This window comes from Pithys albifrons, chromosome 4, assembly GCF_047495875.1.
Source record: "Pithys albifrons albifrons isolate INPA30051 chromosome 4, PitAlb_v1, whole genome shotgun sequence".
In the NCBI taxonomy this organism is placed as follows: domain Eukaryota; kingdom Metazoa; phylum Chordata; class Aves; order Passeriformes; family Thamnophilidae; genus Pithys; species Pithys albifrons.
In genome coordinates, this window is record NC_092461.1 from 81,228,449 (window position 1) to 81,253,298 (window position 24,850).

Sequence of the window (24,850 nt, forward strand, 5' to 3'; positions counted from 1 at the left end):
TGTCCCAGCCTGTGTGCACAGAGTGCACCAAGATTTGTGTTTTCCACCTCATTAAACTGACAGCAGAAATTAGTTTGTGGTATTAAAAACTAAAAAGTTAAATTACAGCTACACGTGTCCTTTATGCAGTGGGGTGTGTGAAAGATGGTTGATTTTAATGTTTGCTATAATGGAGAATTTAAATCGCAATGTTTGTCAAATCCCTAATCTTTGTTTCAGAGCAGAATATTAATTATGCTTTTAACTACCAGAGGTAAATAAAATGAGCATCCACTGCCTGCCTAAGGGTAAATTGCAGATTACTGACAACGTGATGTGGCGTACTAAATGTCAGTTTTGTCAAACAAATTTAGAGGAACAGTTAAACTATTAGCTTCCTGTAGTTACAGGGGTTTTTTTTTGCAATGAATGACTGTTCCTAGCAGCAGGGGCACTGTACCATATGGAACACTAACAGAGCTAAATCGAATAAGCAAGATGAATGAGGAGATAGCACTACTGACGCACTCAATTAGTTTATAACTGTCTATTAACTTCTGTTGGTGGTTTTGAATAAACAATAGATTAACCATTACATCCCTTCTTTATGGAACCAATAGAAAGACAGTGGAATGAGAGCACACAGTGAAGAAGAAACTGAGGAGTTTCTTTCCCTTTATTTTTACCTCCTGCTACTTAATAACTCAACTTGTGTGGTATTGGCTGTACTTGCAAATAACAAAACGCATTAATTCCAAGAACTGAATCAAAATATTTCAGATGTGGTTATGCATGCAAAGTAGTTACTCTGATTATTTTTTTAGGACCTGGTTTAGTAGCAGGGAAGCACTAGTATGGCATGTGCACCTAAGCCAGTCATTGTGATTTATTTGGCAGTTAAACTCTTATGATCAGTGCCAAAATAAAAATATTACGTATGTGTCTGCCTATCTCTCTGTGCCCCAAAACACTTAGAGACCTGAATTACTTTTAGCAGTTAAGAGCTAATGTATTAGTGTGCTCTTGACTAGGAAAATGTAAAACATGTTTATTTTTGTGTACTAGCTTATGTCCTATTAGAATTACTAGAGTTAGATTATTTCCTTCTAATTTAAATACTAAATAAACAAATGTAGTACAATATATTACTATCCCGGTTCCTGTTTTAAGACAGTGGAGGACTTCCAGCGGGCACCTAATATCATATTGTGGGGTGTTTTCCTGTTGTTATTTAATTTTAAATTGCCATTAAAAATATCTAAATACCTCACTCAAGTTATTCGATGTCACACTTTCACACTAGCTGTTCAAATACCTAGTCAGTGAACGTCTTACCTCTGCTGAACCTGAAATCCATAACACCAGACAGAAAAAGTGGGTAAGGTGATTTAAGAGAGGGGCATTAGATGGAGGGGATAAAATAAATATAGCAAGACACGATTAGCTCCCAATCTGTCAGTGAGAGCAGTCCATAACTGCCATAACCCTTGTCATCATGTGATTGGTTGGAGCTCAGTACTTTTAGAGACAATCCTGAGCCAAGATGAAGTTATAAACTTCTCTTCAAAATCTTATCTAAGTTGATATCCACAAGTTTGTTTTGAATCATTGTCCCAGTATTGCTGAGGGACACTATGAACATCCATTGGATGATCTTAAATGAGGAAATTACAGATATTTGGATACTTAAAATTTCATCCTTTTTTTAGCCTTGTTGTTGTTCAGCAATTAGTGCTAACTTTTAGTTCATTATACAAATAGGAGAGGCTAATGGAGAGATGTTGGGGAGCAGGTGCTGAGTACCAAGAGGAGATCTGGGAACACAATACTTAAGGAACACAGGAAATGAATTCGTAGAAGGCTTGAATCCATTAGTTTTACTGCTCATAAATAAAGTTGTTTGAAAATGCAAAGCTTCCATTTTCTGGACCAACCCTCCATTTATGTAATAACATTCATTCTAGTGAAATCCTTTCATCTGTCGACTGAGTGCAATAGTCTTCTCCATCTTCTCTGTAAAGACTAGTGCTGCTGTCAGCATACTGCTAACTTCCTTCCAAGATCCATGTTACTAATGAGTGAAGTGGTTTTTGTCTGTCCCATTACAATGCATATTTCACAGAAGGTGATGTAAGTTTTAATTAGTAAAACTCCATGAAATATTTAAAACTCCTCAGGTGAAAGGAGCGATATTAGTACAGTGGAAAAATAGCATTAGAGTCTCATATTGTGGAGGAACATGAACTTCATCGATCATAGGGGGGAACAAAAAACCCCCAAGAATTAACAGAGGCAACTCAGGCTGGGACTGCAGAGGGGAGATAAGTTGTCCTTATCAGATGCAGGACACAATATTAATACATTCCTGTCTGTAGGCTATTCTGACATGTTAAACAGATTTTCCAAATTATGCAAACACTTCTATCTGTCTCTGGCAGACTAAACCATCTTTTTCAGTTTACCTGCACATGACAATAATTCAAACACTTTACCTAATTTCTGAAATCATCTGTTATAGTAGAAGAAATATTGCTTTATTTCCATTTAAAATTCTACCCAAGCTTATGTCCCAAGTGACTGATCCAGGTGCCCAGGATCTCCTTCAGCCTGCATTTCTGGTAAAACTGTTGTTTATCTAGCTTCTTGTTACCATAACTTCTTGTCTAAAGTAAGCCAGAGTCTCCCTCACCTGCAATTCACCTATGTCAAAATATTATTAGAATGTCATTGTCCCCTCTTACTTCGTTACAGTTATTTATAGTGTTGCAGTGTTTTAAAGGAAGACAGCATTTAAACAGTGAACATGTGTCCCTGGTGAATCGCACAGATGTCCACTTACATTTTCAAGTTTCTTATTTCCTTGCTGTTGAAGAAACTATCACTGTTTGTTATCCATTCCTTTTAATCTTAAAGATTACTAATGACTGTTAAAAATTACATCCTGGAGGAGGGTAATGTTGTTCCATGCAGTGATTTGCATGGAACGGCATTCTCCTTGGTTGGGGGTAATTTTTAAATGCTGTAATGCTCTTGTAAGTATCCCTGTTGCAGCACTTAGGTCATCTTTTCACCCAGAGGACTCCATTACTAAGTTTACTAAGTGACTGGGTTTAATTGATATACCAGAGATCCTGCTTTTAAATTTGATCTTATGCAAGTAAAAGTTTGCAAATGGAAGCCTGTTAGCTCCTTGAAAGAACACTCCTTTCTCCAAAGGCAGGAGTGGAATGTGCTGTTCTGCATTCCTCATTCGCTCAACTCTCCACTGAAGTCAACTTTAAGGAGTCTTGTAATTTCCTTTAAAAGACACTCCTTTTTAACAAGTTGTCTAGATAGGCTAGGAAATGTCAATCTAGTCAAAACATTTACTTGACATCTGATCCTAAAGTAGTTATAATTTGAATCAAATGGTATGTTAAAGAAAAATTGCTATGATCTAGTTCATGAATGTAATATACTTGCAGTTGCACATTAACATTTCTTTATGTTTAGAAAACAATCACAACACTATAGATACACTCAGGTGCTTTCATATAGTTTAATAGCCATAATGAATATAGTATTAATAACTTAGCCTATTTCATTAGAAAATATACCAACCCTTACGCCAAAACTTAGAAAGAACCTGTTCCACAATAAGTACTGTACTATTCTAGAAGCATTCCTACACACTTTTTTTTTTTAAGTGCAGAAAAAAATTTTGGCAGATTCTCTAGGAGAATTAAATATCCACATATTCCTAAATGTTATTGATTGGTAGTTTAGTCTTGCAATTTAATCTCCTGCTAACCTCTCTCTAATGTCTACTCATTTCTACTCAGACCTGTCTCTTGACCTACCCTACACTTATTACAGGCATTAAAACACTCCCTCCTAAGTATCATCTCCCAAACCATATAGAGCTTTAACAGAGAATTCTGAAGTGGCTATATTATTCAGTAAACTCATAGAAATGATATTATTAACCATTACATTCTTCATGGGTGCAGAATCATTTTGATGGAACTCAAATTTTAAGTTTTTCTACAGAGGTTCTGGTCTCATTGGTATCAAATTATGTTGTGGGTTTGTTGGGGTTTTTTTAATAAAGAGCAAATGTTTCGCAGCTCTCACAGTTTATATCCTTTCTTTGTAAATGGTGATTTGAAGAGTTAATTTTAGCAAAAACACATTACATTTTAGAAATCACCATTGTCTGTTATTATTGCAAGGGAATAGTTTGCTATTTTCAACACAAAAGCCTGTTAGTTCTGTTTCTGGCCTTGTTGCCACCTCCCTTCAGGCAAGTCTGCGTATCTCTATAAATCTCAGTATGCTTACTGTATTACATCACTGCCTTAAACTGTAATATTTCAATGTATTTGAACTACTGAACTGCATATTGTAAAAACAGCAGCTATCATTACTGTTAAGCTTGCGAATTCTAACTGACTGATATTTTTAATGATGCAGTAGTATTTTAGTTGTTTGAGGTTGTTGCCTTTTGAAAAACAGCACAGTGCCTAGCAACTCATTTTAATACATATAATATTCTTGTAATGGATCATTTAATCAGGGAAAGGACTGTGACATAATTTATAGCTTTTACTCTGTTTGTTCGAAAAGAACTTCACTGTGCAAGCTTGGTTTAGAAGTTTCAGATTTTTCTTTTTCCAAGGATAAAAGGTATCTTTCTGTCTTTAAAAGTGTATTTTCATAGAATTTAGAATTGAGCAGAAGTGCAAGGCATTTTTTGGGTGTGTGTGGGTGTGTGTGGGTGTGTGTATGTGGGTGTGTGTGGGTGTGTTTCTGCGACAGAGGTGTAGACTTAAAGGTAACGTGGTTACATGCAAAAATTTTGATTCCTCAGTCTTTGGATTATTCTTCTGCTTGTAGTGGCAAAGCTCTGAGTGAAAATCACATATTATATGCAATCATTAATTAAAACTCTTTTCAAATGTTAAAATTATTGTGGCTATAAAACTGATTTAATTTTTCAGATGAAACTCTATTAGAAAGATTTACAGAAGCTTTCCGTGATACCTTTCTTACATCTTTTAATTAAAAAGCCTTTGGTGTTAGTAGGTTCACATTTACCAGAATTAGAAATGAAGGGATCTAAATCTATGTATTTGAAATGTTCTTACCTAAACCCACCATGGTATGTAGCTGTATTAGCTGCCCTTTTCAGTGTGGTATAAAGAGCTCCTAAAGTGGATCAACCTTCCTTGTCTTACAAGCTTCATATTAACATCTTCCTTATGAGCTATTGAATACAGCACATAAGACCCCAACACACATACCTGCTAGGAGAGAATTAGGGGCTGGACAACTTCATCAGCAGTTTATACAGGGAACAGATGACAGTTTCTCCCAGAAGCCATGCTCTGCTGTGTGGGATAAAACTGGATTGAACATGCAGCTGGATCTTAGACTGACCAAATAGTAACAGCCGCACAAGGTCTCAGCTGATTCGCTTCCTCCTCCAGTCATGTCTTTGGATTACCAGCAGTCCATCTGCCACCACGCCTCCACTGCCAATTAAATGATGTTCCCATGGCTTGGGAGAGCACTTCAATGGTTTACAACCTGCATGCTGCTAAAGAACCACTGTTCAGTGCCTTCCTTCCCCCAGTGAGCACAGAGCACTGTTACATTAGTGCACTACCAAGAGCATTGTGCTCCAAGTGTATCTTCATGCATCCCACTAGTTAGTCTATCCGCCAAAAGGGGATGGCCCAATTTCAGCAGCCCCCTAGGAAAAATTATTTTCCTTCTTACATGACTGAGTATTGCCTATTCTGAGCTTGTAGTCAGTGACTTCTGTTGAGACAGATTGCTTCTAGTGGAAGAAAAGATAAACTCCTCCAAAAGACTGATTAAAACTCTATGCACTTGGATATTTTGAACTGCTCATATGTACTGAATGCTACAGAAGTCTTGAAAGAGGGAAAGGCACATGATGAAATGTACGTAGTGCAGAAAAAATCATGTACAAGTTTGTGAGTGCTCCATGCCAGGACTAGCAAATATGTTGTACAGGCTGCTGCCTGTATTAGGATACAAAGAGGCAAAAGTTATCTACTGAAGTGAGAACTGTGGATCAAAAAACAGCCTGAGCAAGGAACTCTGCCTTCCACAGAAGGCAATACACCCAGGAACCAATTACCTCCCACTGCAGGGCTTACACAGGAGCTACATCAGGATGTTTGTCTGTTTACCAGAACCTATGTACTAACACAACAGAGCTTTTCATCAGCAAAAAGCCTTTTGCTCTTTTGTATTCTACAAGGCAGTGAATAAATTGTCTTAGATTAGGCCTATCAAAACCTTTGCTTTTGGTTCTGCATGCATAATTCTATATATTTTAAATTATGTTTGCATATATACATGTATGTTTATAATATATACAATGCATATACTAAATTTACATATATTTAAACAGAAAATACGCTGAAGATAATTCCTTTAAGGAATGTTTCAGAGAACTTTAAACAATTTATTTTGACTGTATTTTATATCCTTATACTGACAAAGCCAAATCATAGAATGGTTTGGGTTGGAAGGGATCTTAAAGATGTAGATCAAAGGCCCCTGCCATGGTCAGGGACACCTTTCACTATATCAGGTTGCTCAAAGCCCCTCCAGCCTGGGCTCACAGGACCATGCCTGTCACAAGCTTGCTTCTTTTGATGTCTACACAGCAGACCATCCATTGGCCCTCAAATGCCTTAATTCCTGCCCAGGGAGAGAGAGATCTATCTAGAGATCTAAATACCTTGAGGGAAAAATATTTCCTGTTTTTAAAACTGTCACAGTTACTATTGCTTTCTATTAACTTGAGTCTATGCAAGACTAGAACTAACTTGTTAGACACTGTAGAGGTCTGGGAATCTGCTTCCTCCACTGGGAGTTCGGAAGACAGACTTTCTAACCCCATAGTGAAAGTAACAAGATATTTCACATAGAAGATTCCTGTTCTGTACCCAGGTGAGCCTCAGATAGTGATGCACTGTGGGCGTAGGGATTTTCTGTTTGTGGAAGGAACTGCTGGTGTGGCAGATTTAGAGAAAAACGTTTGCCTGGCCGTGCTTAAAGACCTTAGAATATCATACCAAATCTCAAAGGCAGAGGCCAGTGGTAAGAGAGGATGTGAGACTACCACAGAATAGACACATCTGCCTTACAGCTTGTAATTCCTCACACTGAGTGAGAGCACCTCTGAAAATATGGTGAAAATTTGGTGTGGGCAAAAGCATCCCAGAACAAATTGGCATTAGTTTAACACTGCCTCTTGGCTTGGTTTGTGAAAGCAGCAGGATTCTGAGCACCTACAGTGCACACCATCCCTGGGAGTTTGAGGTTCTACTTAAAACTGACAGCTATGGGATAAGAAGGTGTTTTCTTTCATCATTAGCCAGTCTTTTCTAAAATGATAATTAGTTTCTGGAAGAGAATTTCAAAATCTGCCACCGATGTATTCCCGTGAAAAGCTTTCATGTTCCTGTTGTCTGGCACTACACATCACACCACTGCCTCTGCGTGAGTAGGCCCCAGTGTTGTTTGTTTAGTTCTTTATTCAGATCATAGGGTAATATGATAGGGGGGAAAAGAAAAAAGAAAAGCTCTTGAACAAAGGGGAAGGATTGCAATGTCAAATGCAAAATACATATTTTACAATATGTTATGAGTAGAGTATTCTTGTACCACGTGCAGGATCTTGATAATTCTATGATTCTAAGTAAAATGGCATATATGCTAACAAAAGAGAAAGTGTAGGTTCAGTGTAGATTTTAATTTACTGTTGCTCAAACAGAGTTAGTGAAAAGCATGAAATTTCTCTTTGAGGAGGAAAAAATTATCCTCAGGCAAAAGGAAAGGTCGGGTGTGGAATTTTCCTGTGACCATACATTTCAGAAAAGGATTTCCTCAGAGTCTTCAAATACTTAATTTCAATAAGATTGAAATAGTATAATAAAAGCATGTAAAAGGAATGTAATGTCATTTTACATTTATGTACAATTAATGTAACAGAAATTAATACAAGTCAAACATAATGGAAAATCGAATATTTCATTTCATTTGTTATTATTAATACCATTTTAGATAATCAAAACATAAAATGTCTTTTTTCATTGAAAATTTTTGCAATCTCATTAAGCAGTTCAATGTGAATATAAGTAGCTCTCTAATGAAAAAGCTTTATTAATAAAAATATTTACACAAGCTTTACTCCTTAAGTTAGATGGGTGGTTTAGTACATGAGGTAGAAAATAATTATTTTAAAATGAAACAATTAACTAGAAAGAATCTATATCATCATATTTAATTATTTGACTGTTTGACATTTTGCTAGTATTATCCTGCATTAGTTCTGACTGAATCTCACATGTAGGACTATTCAAAGAAAAGACACAATTGAGAATTGTGTTCAAATCCGTAATGATTTAAATCCTCATGTCTTTCTTTTTATGAAAAAACCTATTCCCAAAACATTTAATGGGAATCCTAGAATAATTTGGATCAGAAGGGACCTTTAGAGATCATCTTTTCTAACCTCCTGCTCAAAGCAGACTTCAACTAAATCAAGTTTCTCAGGACAGCAGGGTTTTGAGTATCACCCAAGGTTGAGATCCCTCCTCCCTGAGCACCTGCTCCATTGTTTGACTACTCCAATGGTAACAAAAACTTACACTAAGATCCTGAATTGTGACTTACGTCTCTAGTATCTTGTCCTTTCACCCTGTTTGTGGAGTCCAGCTCTGTCTCCTCTGTACTCTCCCATTAGGTCATTAAAATCAGCACTAAGATCCTCTGTGAGCTTTCTCCAGGGCTCTCTCAGTCTCTCCTCATCCAGGATTTGTCTATTCAGATCCTGTCTGAATTCCCTGCTCAGTTACATAACAATGAAAAGTTAATTTCCTTTTCTACCAGAAGGTCATAATCCCTTGGTTGGTTGGTTGGTTGCTTGGTTGGTTGGTTGGTTGGTTGGTTGGTTGGTTGGTTGGTTATACATGGTTTTTAATAGGAAGACCTCTCCAAACCCTTTAAAAATACCCTGCTTTGAGGGCAGTAATTCAAGGCTGACTGGATCAGAAAGTATGACTGCCTGGTTTAATCAGCCATAAGAGAGACCTGACTGCTGATCTGCTATGCCAAAGACTGTAGTGATATTTTTTGGTGAAATGCAGTCATTTCACTCCTCATCTCCATACCCTGATTTAGCTGCTCCCAGCTGTGCCAGGTCCCTGCAGCTGTCACCATAAGAGGTCCCTCAGTTGCCCAGCTGTCAGCTTCTGTTACTGGGAACAGAGGACAAGCACAAAGCAGTTTGTTGTCACTCCATAATTTTTGGCCTTCAAGTATTGTAGGTGGGCTGCTGAATTCCTCTCTGTGCTTGTAAAGGATTTGTTATACTTTGGCCTCTCTCATGCTCTAAGTGGCACCTTGATCCACATCCTGAAAGTAGTTCCACCTGGCTGCTCTTACCACTTAAGTAAATAAGTCTTTAGTGAAATTAACTGATTTGTAAGCATTTACCTTGTAATTAATTTTGAGGGGAAAAAAAAAGTTGTAATATTCTGTGTATTTTTCTTGTACATCCTTAAACTTCAGGAGGACCTATAGGTCAATTAAAGATTGTATTCATTATTTTCTTAGTTAATTTGAGGATTGTAAGAATCAACACACAAAATTCATATTCCAAAATGTTTAAATTTTGAAACAAATTCAGAGAATTTGTAGCTTTTCACTGAGTAGAATTGGACATTTTAGTGCCCAATTCATTACTTATAAAATTCATGGTCATGGTCAAAATTAGATGATGGTAAATCACAAAAATTATTTCTGCTCACGTCTCATTATTGTTTTATTCTCCTACTGAGGAGGCAGAAGGGTGTTGGATTTTTTTTTTAAGTGTATGTGTGCTTTTTTCTGCAGACCAAGACCAGTGACTAACTTGAGCCAAAAATTGTGGAGCCAGAAGCTTTTCTGATACAGGGTTCTGCCAAAGCTTCTCAAATTCCTTTTTACTGCCATAGCCTAGAGCCTTCCCTGAAGAACCTGTCAATCATACTAAAACCACTGAGGTCTTCTTAGGTGGACAAGCAAGAACTAAACTGTAACCACAAAATTTACTTTTTCTGAGAGCTAAGACAAGAGTCAGTTCCTTTGAAATAAATGTTGTTACATTAGTATGATGCACCACATAGCTCCATTTTTTTGCGCAGTCAGTAACCAGTCCCCCTCTGCATCAGCCACTGCATCAGCAAAGAAATTCTGTCAGTGCAATGCCTCCTCTGACCTGAGGTGTTCTTGGGTTTGTTGCTATAACCCACAGTTGCAGAAACTCAGATAACCTCATGTAGGAGTTCATACAAAGCAGAAACTAAGAAACAAGTGAGCAGAGTTTTTAATGATGTCATTATAAGCAACTCTCAAAGCACGTGCTGTAATACCTGAATTCGAGAAAGAACACTTAGCAGCAGAAGTAGGTGAGCTGTGTCTGACTACAGCTGTACTTTACTTTTCCATGGTCTTTTCCTCCTTGTTTCCCATTCACCTCCATATTCTCTTTTTTTTTTGATCCACTGTTTCTTAAGTCATGCCATGCTTCACCTGTGAGCTAACACTTACATGGGGATGTAGCCAAATAATTTTTCTTTTTGCTTGTGATGCTAATGAACCAACCTACTAGTAACAAAAAAGTGCAAAAAGACCATTAAAGTTCTTACATGCAGTAAGTAATAAGGCAAGTTAAATACCACAGAAATCAAACCTGGTTGTGTTTATGCTAGTAAAAATCAAAACCCATTTTCATGACCCTCCACCTTGATGTAAAAAGTTTGCACTCTTTTCATGTTCAAATCTTGTAACTATAAGTTGAAGGAATCCTTCCTCCCATCCCTTTGGTTGTATTCTTTTCTCCTTCCTTCCTAGCCAGTCCTGCTAGTATTGGGATGCCCTCTTGGTCTTCTCCCCTTACTAGTTTTGGTGTCACTGAAAGTGCATCTGAAGTCTCTGTGGAAAAAAAAACGAAAGTCACAGTGATGAAAGGGGGGAAAATTAGGTCTTACAGTGTAAGGAACACTGTTTTCAAAATTCAGGCATCATCACAGCATTTTTTTTAAAAGTTTGTTCTTCTTTTCTTTATCAGAGAATGTAAGACTATGATAAAAATGAAATGAATACTGTTAGTATTTGCTTTGAAGCAGGAAGTTGATAATTAGAACAAAGAGAAGGCACCTAAAAGAAATTATAATAAACCACCCCTTTGTAAATCAGGTAAAAAAGTCTTATGCACCCTTGGCTATAGTAAAATATTCATAATCTCTACATCAGTCTTCCATACTGTTGTAGCTTTACTTTGTTCTTATGTCAATACAAAATATATATAGAACTTCTTAGGACCAAGAATAATTTTATAATCTAATACAGGTTTGCATACTAGGAGAACATGAGGAAGAAACAACAGAATTCAGTGATATCCTGCCTACCTTTTGCTGTTTTTTTAATTCTCCTGATAACTACATTCCATGCGGTTGTTCTCTAGAAATGCCAGTTCCTGAAGTGGGGACAACTTTTAAAGTATTTTAGTAAGTGTTGACTAGTTCTTGAAAAATGTAGTGCCTTTAAAAATATTTCTCCTAATTTTATTTGCTATCTGATAGAATTTTGACAGAAGACAGTTCAGTTCAATATAAAGCATATAAGTATGAAATTGAATGACGGAAGTGCCTTGTGAGCAGAACTTCACTATCAATAATGCCATACTATTTATATTTCACTTCCTTACTTGATTTCAATTGCTTCATATTTGTGTTTCAGTTCATTTGGGGGGGAAAAAAAAGGGTTCTGTGCATAGTGTTGCTGTTTTGGTAAGAAATGTAAAATAGATTAAAATAATAATTACTTGTAATTATAGTAATTTAATAACACCTAAAGAACGTTACCATTTTGATTGAATTGGATTATATATTCAGGTTCCTAAAACTTGTTTTCTACAAGGACTTTTTAACAAAAAAGCAACATGAAGAATACAAATAAGGCATTGGAGATTCAAGGTATGCTTCAAAAAAAAATCTAAAAACTAGAAAGTATTTTGAATTTTTTAGTGCAGATTAGAATAAGACCCAATGTTACCAGATGTGTTGTATTGCAAAGCAGAGGGGGTTCATTAAACCTTAACTCCATCACAACATGTAAATACTCTCAATGACATCTGATGTGTGAGTTTGTCTCTGCCTTAGAGAACCAATTGTTGAAGTCAGGAAAGCAATCACATTTATTGATGACTGTTCTGTTGCTAAAGAAAAAATAATTGCAACCTAAGTTGGAAAAATGTATAAAACTTCAACAAACAAGGATTAAGTTAGCTATATTTGTACTTTCTTACACGCTTCTTGTGGAGAGCTTTTATAAAATCTTCATACTGAGTTCCTGAATCAGTTATGCTCATTACATTGTTTCCGGTTGTAGCATCCTCCCCAAAATTAGCTATGAGTCTTCTTTTTAGTATATCCTACACAGCCAAAATAAATGGACAAGTAGTTGATTTTTGAGTTAATTAATACTGCTGGAATCGTAAGTAGACTAAACAATGCAAAAAAGTGAGTAATTCTGAGTATTAGAAAAGTAAATAATGTATTCAAATACTGTTTCCTGCATTATCTGTGCAGGGCTTATTAATACAATAAAAAATAGCATTAAATTTTGGAATAAAAGTGCACGTCATGTCTGTGATAGTGGCAAGTGACAAAGCTTTAGATGAATACAGGAACGGAGTGAAGATCAGGAAATGCATTCACTGTCTTCTGCTCAGCCCATAATCAATTTTTCTTTTCCCGCTATTAACTCTTGATATCTGTAGAGTCCTGTGGTGATGTGTTGCATAATTTTCATAGAATCATAGGATATGCTGAGCTGGAAAGGACCTCTAAGTATATAAGAAGCATCTGTTTTATCTTGAGTTACAGTAAGTGCAATAGATCATTGCATTTATTAAAAGAAAACATTCAGCCTGATTCCTTTAGCAACACTATTACAAATTTCATCTCACTTTATTAATATCTTGATGATGGTAGTGTCTTGCTGGAGCTGTGGAAAGTTGCAGCGTCTTGTTTCTCCTTTCTTTGCTCATAGGAAAAGAGGCATACTGATACATAAAGGAGAGTACCACGCAGTTGGGAATGGGGAAGCAGGAAGTGAGTTCTTTTGTTTGATTCAAATTAAGATGCTTTTCTCACTGTTGCTCCATTAAAATGTAAGGCACATTTTTGGGGGGCCTGAGTTGATTCCAGTTATCAGCCTCAGTCACCATATTTTTTAAATTTTTACTAACTATGGTAGTGTCCCATTATGCCTCATTCTTTGTGTCCATTGTGTCCAGTGCTTTATAAACACGAAGGGAAAAGGCAAGCTAGGTCCAAAAGACTTTGTTATTTAAGTCAAGACAGGACAGAGAAAACAGATACAGGAAAACGGATGGAAAATGAAACGAACAGAGGATGACAATGTAGTAGAAACTTAGCAGTTATTGGAGTTGATTCGTTGGAGGGTTTGAGGGAGAAGTCTCAGAGAAGGAGGATTTTGAGAAAGGTATTGAGTTAGGCTTCCAGAAGATTTACAGAGTGATCCCTTCAACTGGAAGGGACTGTACAGGAGAAGATGAAGCATTCAAGAGTTTTGTAGTGGTATATAAAATGGGGACAGATTGTGATTAAAGAATTTTGCTTATCACTTTCCTGGACTGTTTTTCGTAATAGTTTTAACAGAACAGAGTAAACAATACCCAAAATTCCACATAAGTTTTCAGGGGAAGTCCGTATGTTTGTCTACTCTGTGTTTTACCTATTTTTACCATTACACCAGTTAACTTCTTGCTATTTCTTGTGTCTTAAAATTCCAACAGTTCCTAGCTAGTCTTGAGATTTTTCTCAGTATCAGGATCCTCTTTTCTGAGACTGATATATAGTACATTCTCTTTCCTCATATTGTGATGGTAACACTGTTTGTGTGATAGGCTGATCATTTTTGCTTTCCCTGCGAAAACTATTTCATCCTAGTTAATCATCATGTGATCTTCCATCTGTTTTATTTTTTTCCTTTGGCTGTAGATCTCTTTTCCCTTTAAGAAGGAAGAAGTAGCTATGAAGTGTGTTCTCCATGAGTGAAGATGATCAAATATTTAAGCCTTTTTTTCCCTAAAAATTTAATTCGAATCTAAGAGCATGAGTGGTGATGGTGGTGTAAGGCACCTTGGTTTTACAAGTTTCTTAAGCCTTGTATAGCCAGAGTCCCCTGGGGATTGAGAGATCCAAGGAATGGATGAGTTGCAGAGACTGCAGCACCGCAACATTTTCAGCAATATCTGAAAACTGCAGATGTAGAAGATGTTATATTCAGCTAAAGTTTACTTGACTAAGTCCAGTGGGTGTTTTTGTTCACAGTACAGAAGTCTGGCTGGTATCACTCTCTTCCTGTAACAGTTGTTTAAGATTTGAACTTTTCCCACAAGACCTATTTCCAGAATTAGATTCAGATTGAGAAGTACTGTACAGTTGTTACTGTCATCCAAAAAAAAATCTCCTGTAGCTTGATTATGGGCCCAAACCCAAAAATTAAGGCAACAGGAAAATGTTACTATAATTTCTTTAAGAAAACTAGCTGATTTTTATAAAATCTGAGCTTCATGTTGTTGGTGCAATCAGTAAGAACTGTGACTTTCCTTGTGAAGGACACAATTTTTACTGTAAAATAAAGGACATTTTCTGTAAGAGCAGATGCTCAAGATGTGCACTCTACTGAGACCGAGTTCTTTTGTAATCCCACTGAGTTGCTTGTATCATGTATTTTACCACATAGTGGATTTTCAGATATGAATTACTATCACTATACTTTTGCTCAGGGTATTAACTTTTCTTTAAAAACGTCTCAAGAAAGAGCTGTTATCTGTTCACCAATACATTATTCAGATGCAAAAGTTCTTGGAGAAAGTGCTGAGCTAGTGAGATTAACAGTGATTAAAGGTTTTGTGAATACAAGTAATACTCTTAGGTCCACTGAAGAGCAAGGGAAGGCCACTACAGTTCCTCGCTTTAGTGAGTGTTCAGGATTTAGGTAGCTAATTGGGTTGACAGTTGGTTAAAAAGAAGCTGCTACTTTCAGCCTGAAGAGAGGGAAAGTTCGTGAAGAAAAAATCCTTCTGCATGCCTTCCTGAAGCATTGCTCTAGGGCTGTATTGCCCTGAAGAGCTTCCCTGAGCTCTGCCCAGCCATGAAATAAAACAAGCATGTTACGTGTCTTACGGATGGAGTTTCAATCACTGTGCTGTGGATGCTGTCGTTGTCACTGTTCAGGTTCTGGTTTCACAACCCAGATAAGTTGGGAATTGTCCAGTTGTTGGTAGGTGTTGGGAGTAGCTCTATGTACCTTCAGCTTAAGGCTAAAGAGGATTGGAAGGGGAGCCATGCATGACTTAGTGTACTCCCACCTAAGGGTGAAAAGAGTTAAAAATATATCCATTTCATTCTATCGCTTCAGTAAGCTGGTCATTACAAAGGACTTCCATTAAATTATCCTAGTATTAGGGTATAGGTCTCAGATTCCACATTGAATAATATATTACTTATTCATTACAATTAGATATGAGGGAGGGGAGAAATTGAAGGATGCAAAGATCGAAGAGTTTTTTTTTACTTATGGTGCTTGAATGAAATTTAACTGTCTCTGATATGAAAGAGTTCAGGTCATTATCGAATGTTCCCTTCTGCATTTCTGCACCATGAAGTAACAAAGAACCAGTTTTGTTATCAAATCTACAAAGTGAATTAGTGTTGATCAGAAAAGGGCTTGACAAGTTCCTCCATTTAATCTCATTAAATTAAAATTAAATCAAAATTTAAAACCAAAAGTTGGTTTACGAGTTATTTTTGGTGTCCACCAATCATACTTCAAATTGCAAAATCGGGAGTTTAAACTTCATCTACAGGAATGATGTGACTTTTTACTTTTTATCTTCCCCTTTTTCTTACCTGGACTCATAATAATGAGCATTTATGGATGAGGTTTGGTTTAACATCCAAATATATACTGTAGTACAAAGACCTACAAGTGTCTGCCATCCACCTGACCATAAGCACATTCCTTCTCAGCATCAGTTGCAATCTAGAGTGTGTTCTTGTCACCCAAGCAAACACAGGTGACTCCTAAGCTGGAATGAGCAAAGGCAGGACACTACTCATTGCTGCAGGTACTGTAGCAGGTTTTTAAGGCAGAGTACTTCATTCGCTCTCAGTCATGGGGACATCCCCTCGTGAATGGGGTGGCAAACTAGCAGCTTACTGAGGACCAAATGTGACCCATAATATTTCGTGTGCAGTGACCCAATACCATGCCTGCACTTATTATTCCTACTTGTATTATTAGCAAGACTTTAGTTTCAAAGGCATTTTGAGCTTTAGTCATGAATGAACATACTGCTGAGCTTGGTACTACTTTGGTACAGAAGACAACCACAGCTCCTACCCAAATGGCTTGTTATCTTGCTGTAAGATAAGAGAGAGCAGGTAGACAGACGGGGGACATGAGGAGGCTCAGAGGCAGTACTGACCAGCATAGTGAGCACTAATACCAGTACTTTGCAAAGTGTGCCTGCAGGCAGTTATTTGAGATACAAGTAGGAAGGGTTACAGTAAGCCAGTCCTGTGCAGCATGAGTGGAGACAAGTGTGCTTGTTTTAAAATCTGGGGGAGGCTGTTAAAAAATGTTTTCTGTGTTGGGAATCATCTTTTTATAATGAATGAGCATTAATGAAGAGAAAGGCTTTGAATGTTGGCACAAGCTGGTTATGTGTCATGCAGTTGGCCTCTAGAAGTGGAAGGAAACCTAGATGAGATGAGTTCCTGTAACTTCTGATTGAAGATATGTAAAGAATCTTTCTGGCAGATGAATGTGAAATGGCTCATTATGTTTTCCACAGAGGAAAAGTCATAGAATAAACAGAAAGGACAAGTTCAAAGTCTGTGGAGCAGTTATTTCTCTAAAACCCATACCTTCAAGATACTATACAGGAGGAATCTGGAAAGCTTAAATTAAGGCTGTAGGCCAAAACTTGGAGAAAGGCTTGATCTAAGACAAAGTCACAGCCCAAGGAAATAAGCCAAATGGTCATGGGATCCAGTATCATCAGGATCGCAGATGTCTCACAGAGCTTAAAGTTAAAATAAAGAGGTTTGGACATGTTATTTTGTGATGTAGCTCTGCTTAACTAGGAGAGACAGTTTAGACTGAAACAGACAAATCTGATAACATACAAGATATGTGCATCCAAAGCAGTTCTATAGTTTAATGAATTACAATTGTAGTATCAGATTTAACATCTTGTCTTTCACAGGCCACTCCTACTGAGAAGCAACTAACTCATGTGACTAATTCTCTTGAAATCAAGAGTAACAGAAAATAGTCTTTAGGAATGCAAGTCAATTTAAAATGTCATTTGGGTGTGCACTATGTATTAAGAGCTTGAACATATAGAATACAGTGTTATGTAAATATCAGGTAGCTGTCTTAAGTGGTGTCTAAGTGAAACAGCTCCAGACAGTTCTACGAATATGAACATTGTTACTGACTTGTCAGTTCCAGTGAAATCTTCTCTCCTGTCATTTTTATTTACATATTTAAACAGATGTAGCCTGATACAGATGCTCACATCACCTGCATATCCAAGTAGTCCCCTTAAATTCAGTGGCGGTTCCCAAGGCTTAAGGTGCTCTTGACTGTAAATCAGAGCATTGGCAACTATCCCTTCATTATCAGATAGAAAGACATGACAGTAAAATCAATTTAAGGTTCCAGAAATGCAGAAATAAATGTAAATGTTACTTAATGATGTGCTTACAAACTACAATACTGATGTAAACAACATAAGGACCATGTCTGCTTACTGATAGTTGGGTTTTTTCTTTTTTTTTCCCTCATCATTCATTTCCTAAGAAAATTGGCTAAAAAGCGGAAAGAGACATTGAGTAGTACACGGCAGGAAATGACAGTGATGGTGAATTCAATGGATAAAAGCTACACTGAGCAAGGCACCAACTGTGATGAAGCTTTCTCTTTCATGGACACGCACAATCTAAATGGGAGATGTAAGTTTTTTTCTCTTCTTTTCTTTTTGAAGGTGAAAGAAAGGTGCAAATGGTTTTTAAAATATTCCTCATTACTCAGTCATGGAAAATCCATGGGATCCAGAGTTTCCCACTGTGCAGCACATTGCAGCGTCTATTCAAATGAGCAAGACAGTCAGATATCAAGAATAGACTTCTTTAAAAATAATAAGGGTAATTGAGCTTTTTTCAGTCCATCCTTCTCTTCTGCAGAAGAGCAATGACATCACTGAAACAGTAGTTTTACCTTTCTCCAATCTCTCTAGTATGTTAGAAATTTTGTATTCCTCATGCTGTCCCAAGTCCTCCGAATGCTCCCCCTTCTTACTTCTTTTTTTTGTAGGATAAATTTATTTTGGAGTGCCATAATTTAATAATGATGATCCGATTGTCTCATTATTTCCAGTTCTAGATGATGTTCTTTCTGTTGCTTGTGCAAAGGAAGAACTCAGTGGAATTATCTGTTCTGCAATTTCGTAAGAGATTCTCTAATATCCTGGGTCTTCTTGGATCTACCCCAAAAGAAATAAAATTTGGGATATAAAATTTCCTGTATTAGAATTTTAGTCAAGGTCCCGCTCCTGTCAGAGGATTAGCACTAAGCAAAGATCAAAAAAACCAGTATTTCCTTATAATTCTTTAAAAGGATGAGTATGTTCAAAAAGTTTCTTGGATTTTATAGTTCTTAAGGAACCTCAGGTTTTTTTGCCAGTGGTTTTTAACATATTCAGAATTTGTCAAAGATTAAATTTTGTTTCAAGTACTAACAGTCTGCAAGGCCCAACTCCCACTCTTTAATAACACGCTTAAGAATTTATCTTTGATGAGCTCAATTGTACAAACACTCTGTGAGGTTTATACAGGGAGACTTTTTTCAGCAGCGTTATTCTCACAATTTGCAATGTTAATTTGCATTTGAGTTACTTTTGAAATTGGTTTGAAATAGATCATTCAAATCAGACTTGCCTTTCTGGTGAGAATATACCCTTGCAGTTAATGAGATTGCTCACTTCTGTGGAGACATCAAGAGATTTGACTTCATCTTCCATCATCATGATGTAGTTTTCCAGTGGTGTTACTGAATGGTCATAACTACAAAAGAAGCTGCAGTGAGTTCCTGAGACTAAATCCTCTTTATGTAAACCACCTCAAACCTATTTGCAATTACTGGCATAGCAAGGTTTTTATACCACTCAAGGGCCAGAACCTCTAATTAGTCTTTCCACAAGAAACGTGGTCACCAGAAGAAGCAGTCTGACAGTCTTTAGGAATAATCTTTGTGTAAAGCATTGTACTCAAGAGATTTAAAATGTTCCTACATCCTATGAAAGTTCTTTATCCTGCCTGCTTTCTCTGTCAAGCAGGTTTTATTAGTTGCAGCAGCCTCGACTGCAGCTAATCTCTGAATCCATACCCAGAAAGATACATCCCAAAAGGAGTATCACTCTGTTCTTTCCATCAAGGAAATGTAATCTCCTCATTTGGGAGATATAATCAAAGGAAAGTGGTCTTAGATATATTAATTTATAGGGAAATGGTAACTGCCAGCATTATTTAAGCCACTTTTGAGATAGCTCCTTCTTAACAAGGGCTGGTAACTATGCTCTAGAAGATCAACACAGAAAAAGATGAATGAAAGCCAGCAGGAGTAATCTCAGTCCTCATCCAACAGATCTGGCATTTCTCAACTTTATTTTGTTTCACACATTCCTGTTAGTCCATTTACTGGTATCTAGAATGTGCTTACATTTACTGATCAGACTGTGTAGACAAGCAACCAAGGCACTGAATTTGAAAGGAGCTTTGCTTAAAAGCCTTTAATGACTCTGGCTGAGAATTGTGTAAAATGATGTGATTAACTCTCATCTGTTGAATGCGTCTGTGTTCACCACAGTTATTTGCATGATCTTTGTATGCCAGGGGACAAACTGAACTTTGTTCTTTTGGGCTTTCCCATTGGTTTTACAAATGGCTAAATGATTAAATACCAATGCAAGCATTGGTCTGTATGTCACTCCCTGAAAACCACTGTTAAACAAAGAGCAATGTTCAGGGTCTGTTAGTATCTCTGTATGCATGATCCACCTAACTGAACAAATCAAATAAAAAAGGAGTGGTAAAAATAAACTATGGTAAAATATTTGCTTACAGTATTTACAGTATTATTAAGCAAACTTACTAATGATCAAAGCTTCTGTCAAAAGCACCTGTTGTCATTGTGATGTCTTCTTTCAAGCATCAGTATTCAGTCTAATCTTGTGATTGAAGTAGTATATTTGCCCTCACTGATGAAAAGATTTCTCCAATGACATTTCTTTTTAGAGAATCAATGAAATTCAAGGAGCAATTTCATTCACTAGACTTGCCTGCTTTTCCCTACGTCAAGATTCCAGTGCCAGTAACACAAAAGGACAAACTCTAAGCCAAGTCAATCGTATATGCTGTATCACTCAGCTTCATTTGCTGCATATCACTTTGCTGTCTCTAACCAGCTTTGTTTCTTTTTGCAGCTGTATCTTCACCATCTTCATTTACAATGAAAACTAACACATTGAGCACAACAGTACCTAATTCTTACTATCCAGGTAACCGATTTTTTTCTTGCTTTCCACCCTGTATAGACCTTTTCATAATAGAACTGTACATATTTATGTTACTATACTTGCCATCAAACTAAGACATATATAAGCAACTTACTGGTTGCTTACAGTAGCTTTCTGAAAGAAAACTCGGCAACATGTCATTTACTGTTCTCTCTCTTTTTACCTTTTCTGCATTGACCTGCTTATGATGTATGACAGATCCATTTGTGCCAACTGCAATTTTAGGTGAGAACATTTCCCTTTATCAAAGTTCATTGCTGAAGTAATTATGGAAGTTGCAGTTTTCGGGGTACGGACAATAGTATGCAAAATGCTGGAGTTTTAAGCTAAGGGAAGTGGTGGTAGACTTTGCTATACTGAGGTGTTAAGGACAGTTACCAGGCTTGATTACTGCTGTCATAATGCCAGTCAGGGAAGAAAAGCGAGAAATCATTTTAACAAGTGGATTTCCAAAGAAATGTGTATGCATGTATTTGGAGTGACACAAAAGAATTTGATTATTGAAGCAAGTCAAATAGTTTCTCTCATTTTTTTTCTGTTTTACCTGAGGACTGAAGATGTCACTTTTTAAAAATATTTTTTTCCTAATTAGACTATTCAGGATACAGAAAATAAGACAAAATGTAGTTTTGGTCATCTACCAGCTATCATGTCTTCTCACAATACTGCAGACTTCCTGATGTGCTTGTCAAAGTGAAGTTTCAGAGGGGAGAACAGCAAAATGATAACATGACACTTTAAGTATATAGTTTATTATGCATCAGATGTCACAGGAAGGAAATAAAACAGAACTGTAAGTTAAAAACATACAGTCAAAGTGTAAGGCATTTCCACTGGGAGTTTAGGAAAACCTACTATTGTCCAATGTCAAAATGAGGAAAGTTTCTGCACAGTGATAAATAATAAGCATGAAGCGCTATTGCATTTTCAGCAACTCTTAACCGCTTTGTGGCTTCTATTCCTTTGCACCTCCTTTCCATGCTAACTTACTAAATAGAGGCATTTTTTTAATAAAAAGTCAAAATATAACAGTGCACTGTAGCAAGAATTCAAACTCCAATGTTAAGCCTATTTCCTTATTTTTTCAATTTGTATTTTCACAACAAATATTTTTGTTCATCCTCCTTTTTCTTAAATCACTGTAAAAAATGTAAGACCCCTTAACTGATTCCTGCTTTTAAACTGGAAGTTAAACAGGCCTATGTAAAAGTAGAGTGAAGCATATAAGAGGCAGAATTTTAGGAAGGTGATCTTGCAAATCTGTTATTGTGAAAGAATATTTAGCACAGGGCATTTCCACTGTGATAACTTCGAGAAGGAACTTTGCTGGTTTTATACATTATGTAAATCTGGAAGAAGGTAATGGTAGAGACTGTAACAATGTAATAATCTGCATGCAAATGAAATTTGCAGTGCCTTTTAACTGCCTGCGATGTTTGATTTTTTTGTGTGTTTTAGCATTCATTCAGTGCTTCATCCAGAAGATGTTCTTTCTGACCTTGTGGGTGGGCAAGGAGAAAAGTACTGTTATCAGGAGAAGAACTTTTGAGATTTCCTATCTATATTATTAAGTTTAGTTAATGGTTTCTCTGATTGTTTTTGTGATCCTTTTCTATATAACAGCGTTACTAAAATTATGTTAGTTTTTTTCCCCCCACAAGAAATAATCTCTAAGGAAGTAATTCAGATATCAGGCAAACACACACTGGGAAAAATAAATTCTCTGGTTTTGCTAAGTCTGTAATATCTTTAATTAGTTAGATATCTATTTTATGGTCTACTACAGCAAACCTGTGCTTACTCATCTCAAAAAATCTTCCAGTTATTTCACTGCATAAAATAAATATTTTTGCAACCTTACATGTTAAAAATATAGCACCATTTTATGAATGGTTCTCCATGCATAACAGATCTCTCTCCCAATGTGTTTATGACTGTCTGTATGGGAATAGTGTTTTATCTGAGGTAAATCAAATTAGCTATGCTTGAGTTGGTAGAGGAATATAGCTATTAACAAAGTATGCAGGCATTTAATTGCAACTAATACCTGCTCTTGCTGTCTTCCAGTGTTTAAAGAAGTTGTGTTAGACTGCAAGGTCAAGCCTGTAGTTAGAACTAAATGAGCTTTTCAGTGTGACCTCCTAGGAAGTGTACAAGTTTGGTAAATGATTGAATTCGGTTTTCAAAATCTTCTAGAAATGCCAACACTTCTACTGTTTCCAAGTTTATGTACAACAGGATCTTTGGACTATTCATGTGAATTAAGAACTTCTTATCCAATTAAAAAAAACAACAACTGATAATTGGTGGTGAGCTCTAAATGAGGCAAAAGACAAGTCTGTCTACTTAGTTTCAGGTGAGGAAATTTTCTTCTATTTGAAGATAAACATTCATTATTGGCCTAATAACCTAAGCAAAAGCCAAAATTAAAAAAAAATCAAACACCAAAACTTTGCATAACAGTGGCCAAATTTACAGAATCTGAGGATGAGTGATCATGTTTGCCTAGTGACAGTCATGTGCGTATTTCTGAAACTGCAGAATGAAATGAGTTTCAGCCCAGGAAAGATACTGGGCTGCATTTCCAGATACCTTCCATGCCAAGAGTTCAACTCATCAGTAAATAAAGTATATTATTTGATAAGTGTTGTGCAACTCTATGGGAAAGAGTAAGTAAAGAGTAGGACCACGGCAGCTGTAGGAGTATTTAAACTGGACAGATATGAACACTACATCTGGAGGAGTTCAACCTTTGAAAAACTCACACCCTGAAAAGCTCATGCTACGGTGCTCAGAGGGAAAGTAAAAATAATATATGTGGCTCCTAAAGTACCATATAAACCAAGGATTGCAAGCACTTTGTTTAAAACAACTTAAAAGGTAACTCCCAAACAGAGAAAAATAGTATTAATGAAGGTATAAGAGATAAAGAAATGGAGAGAGGAAAATGAGTCTAAAACTAGGGAGCTCACAGAAAAGAGAATTTTAAGTATTAAACTGCTACTTCCATAGTACAAGATCCTGCTATCTGATAACTTTACCTTCTTCTTAGTTACTAAAATCTGTGGTACAAAGAATTTGCAGTTTGGAAAAAAAATCAATCCTCAATTTTTCTAACCTGTTTCCAAAATTTAAATAAGCAACCCAAAAAGTCATGATCAACTTCCTACACTTCTTTTGTCTTTTGTGTCTTAGCCACCTTGTAGTTTTCAGGTGCCATTTCAGCAGCAACATACTGTACCTACACTTGTATACCACGCTTCATGCCATGCATCCTGAGGTGCTTTGCAGTACAAGTTTATATCACGTTAGAAGAGCGTTGTAAAATTTTATGACTAAAAGATGAATACCTTTGTTTTGTGTTAGATCAGGTTAGCAGCCTGGCAGAAAAAGGAGTGAAATGCCCATACTCATACCCATAAGTTTTTCTCTGCTATTTTTGGTTTATCTCCAAATGCATAGTTCATATTCTCTTTATGCTTAGTGAGGACCAGATTTCATGTGTCTTAGTGGGAATTGAGGCAACCTCAAATCATATGATTCATTGAGCTTTCTGGCTTTAACATCCATTTTCCGTGGTATAACCAAGACCAGAATATCACCTTTTAAGAAGTGTGTTAGTATTTTTGCTTTGTACATGAGAATCTTGGGCCTTTTCATACAGGGTATTTGTGGAACTTTCTGCTGTAATATATCTAACTTATGAATGTGGAAATATTATTTTACTGCTTCCCTTTCATACAGCTTATTTTATGAAGTAGCCTTTTTTTGATAAATACTGTATTTTAAAAACATTATAAAGATTTAGTATTTTTATTTAGTGTGTAGCCAGTGAGGAATAGCCTGAATAAGTCAAATAAGTCACATTTACAGTTTTGGTTACAATTTAAAAACTAGTATATATAAAATTATTATTTAGGTAAACAGATAAAATATACTGGACCTTAGAATCTGGGTTGGGCTTTTAATTTTGCCAAGTCTGAACAAATTTTTAGAATTCCATCTAAACAGGAAGAAAGTCATATTGCTTCCTTAGGTAGAGTGCACATCTAGCTGTTTACTGCTAAGTGTAGGTTTTGATCTCAGTTCCGTCTCTGTGAATTGACTCACAGTAAGATACCTTGGTTT

General features: G+C 36.5%; 1 protein-coding gene across 13 annotated transcripts in view; it reads left to right on the forward strand.

Moving 5' to 3' along the window:
- PTPRM (protein tyrosine phosphatase receptor type M) overlaps window positions 1-24,850 on the forward strand; it is a 467,851-nt gene that overhangs the window by 351,583 nt on the left and 91,418 nt on the right. For 7 of the 13 annotated variants that reach the window (XM_071554784.1, XM_071554787.1, XM_071554786.1 and 4 more), the window contains 3 exons: window positions 17,950-18,101; window positions 20,630-20,704; window positions 20,921-20,947. In XM_071554784.1, coding sequence (XP_071410885.1) covers window positions 17,950-18,101; window positions 20,630-20,704; window positions 20,921-20,947 — 254 coding nt within the window. The remainder of the gene's footprint in view (window positions 1-17,949; window positions 18,102-20,629; window positions 20,705-20,920; window positions 20,948-24,850) is intronic. The other 6 variants (XM_071554785.1, XM_071554792.1, XM_071554793.1 and 3 more) reach the window with 2 other exon arrangements.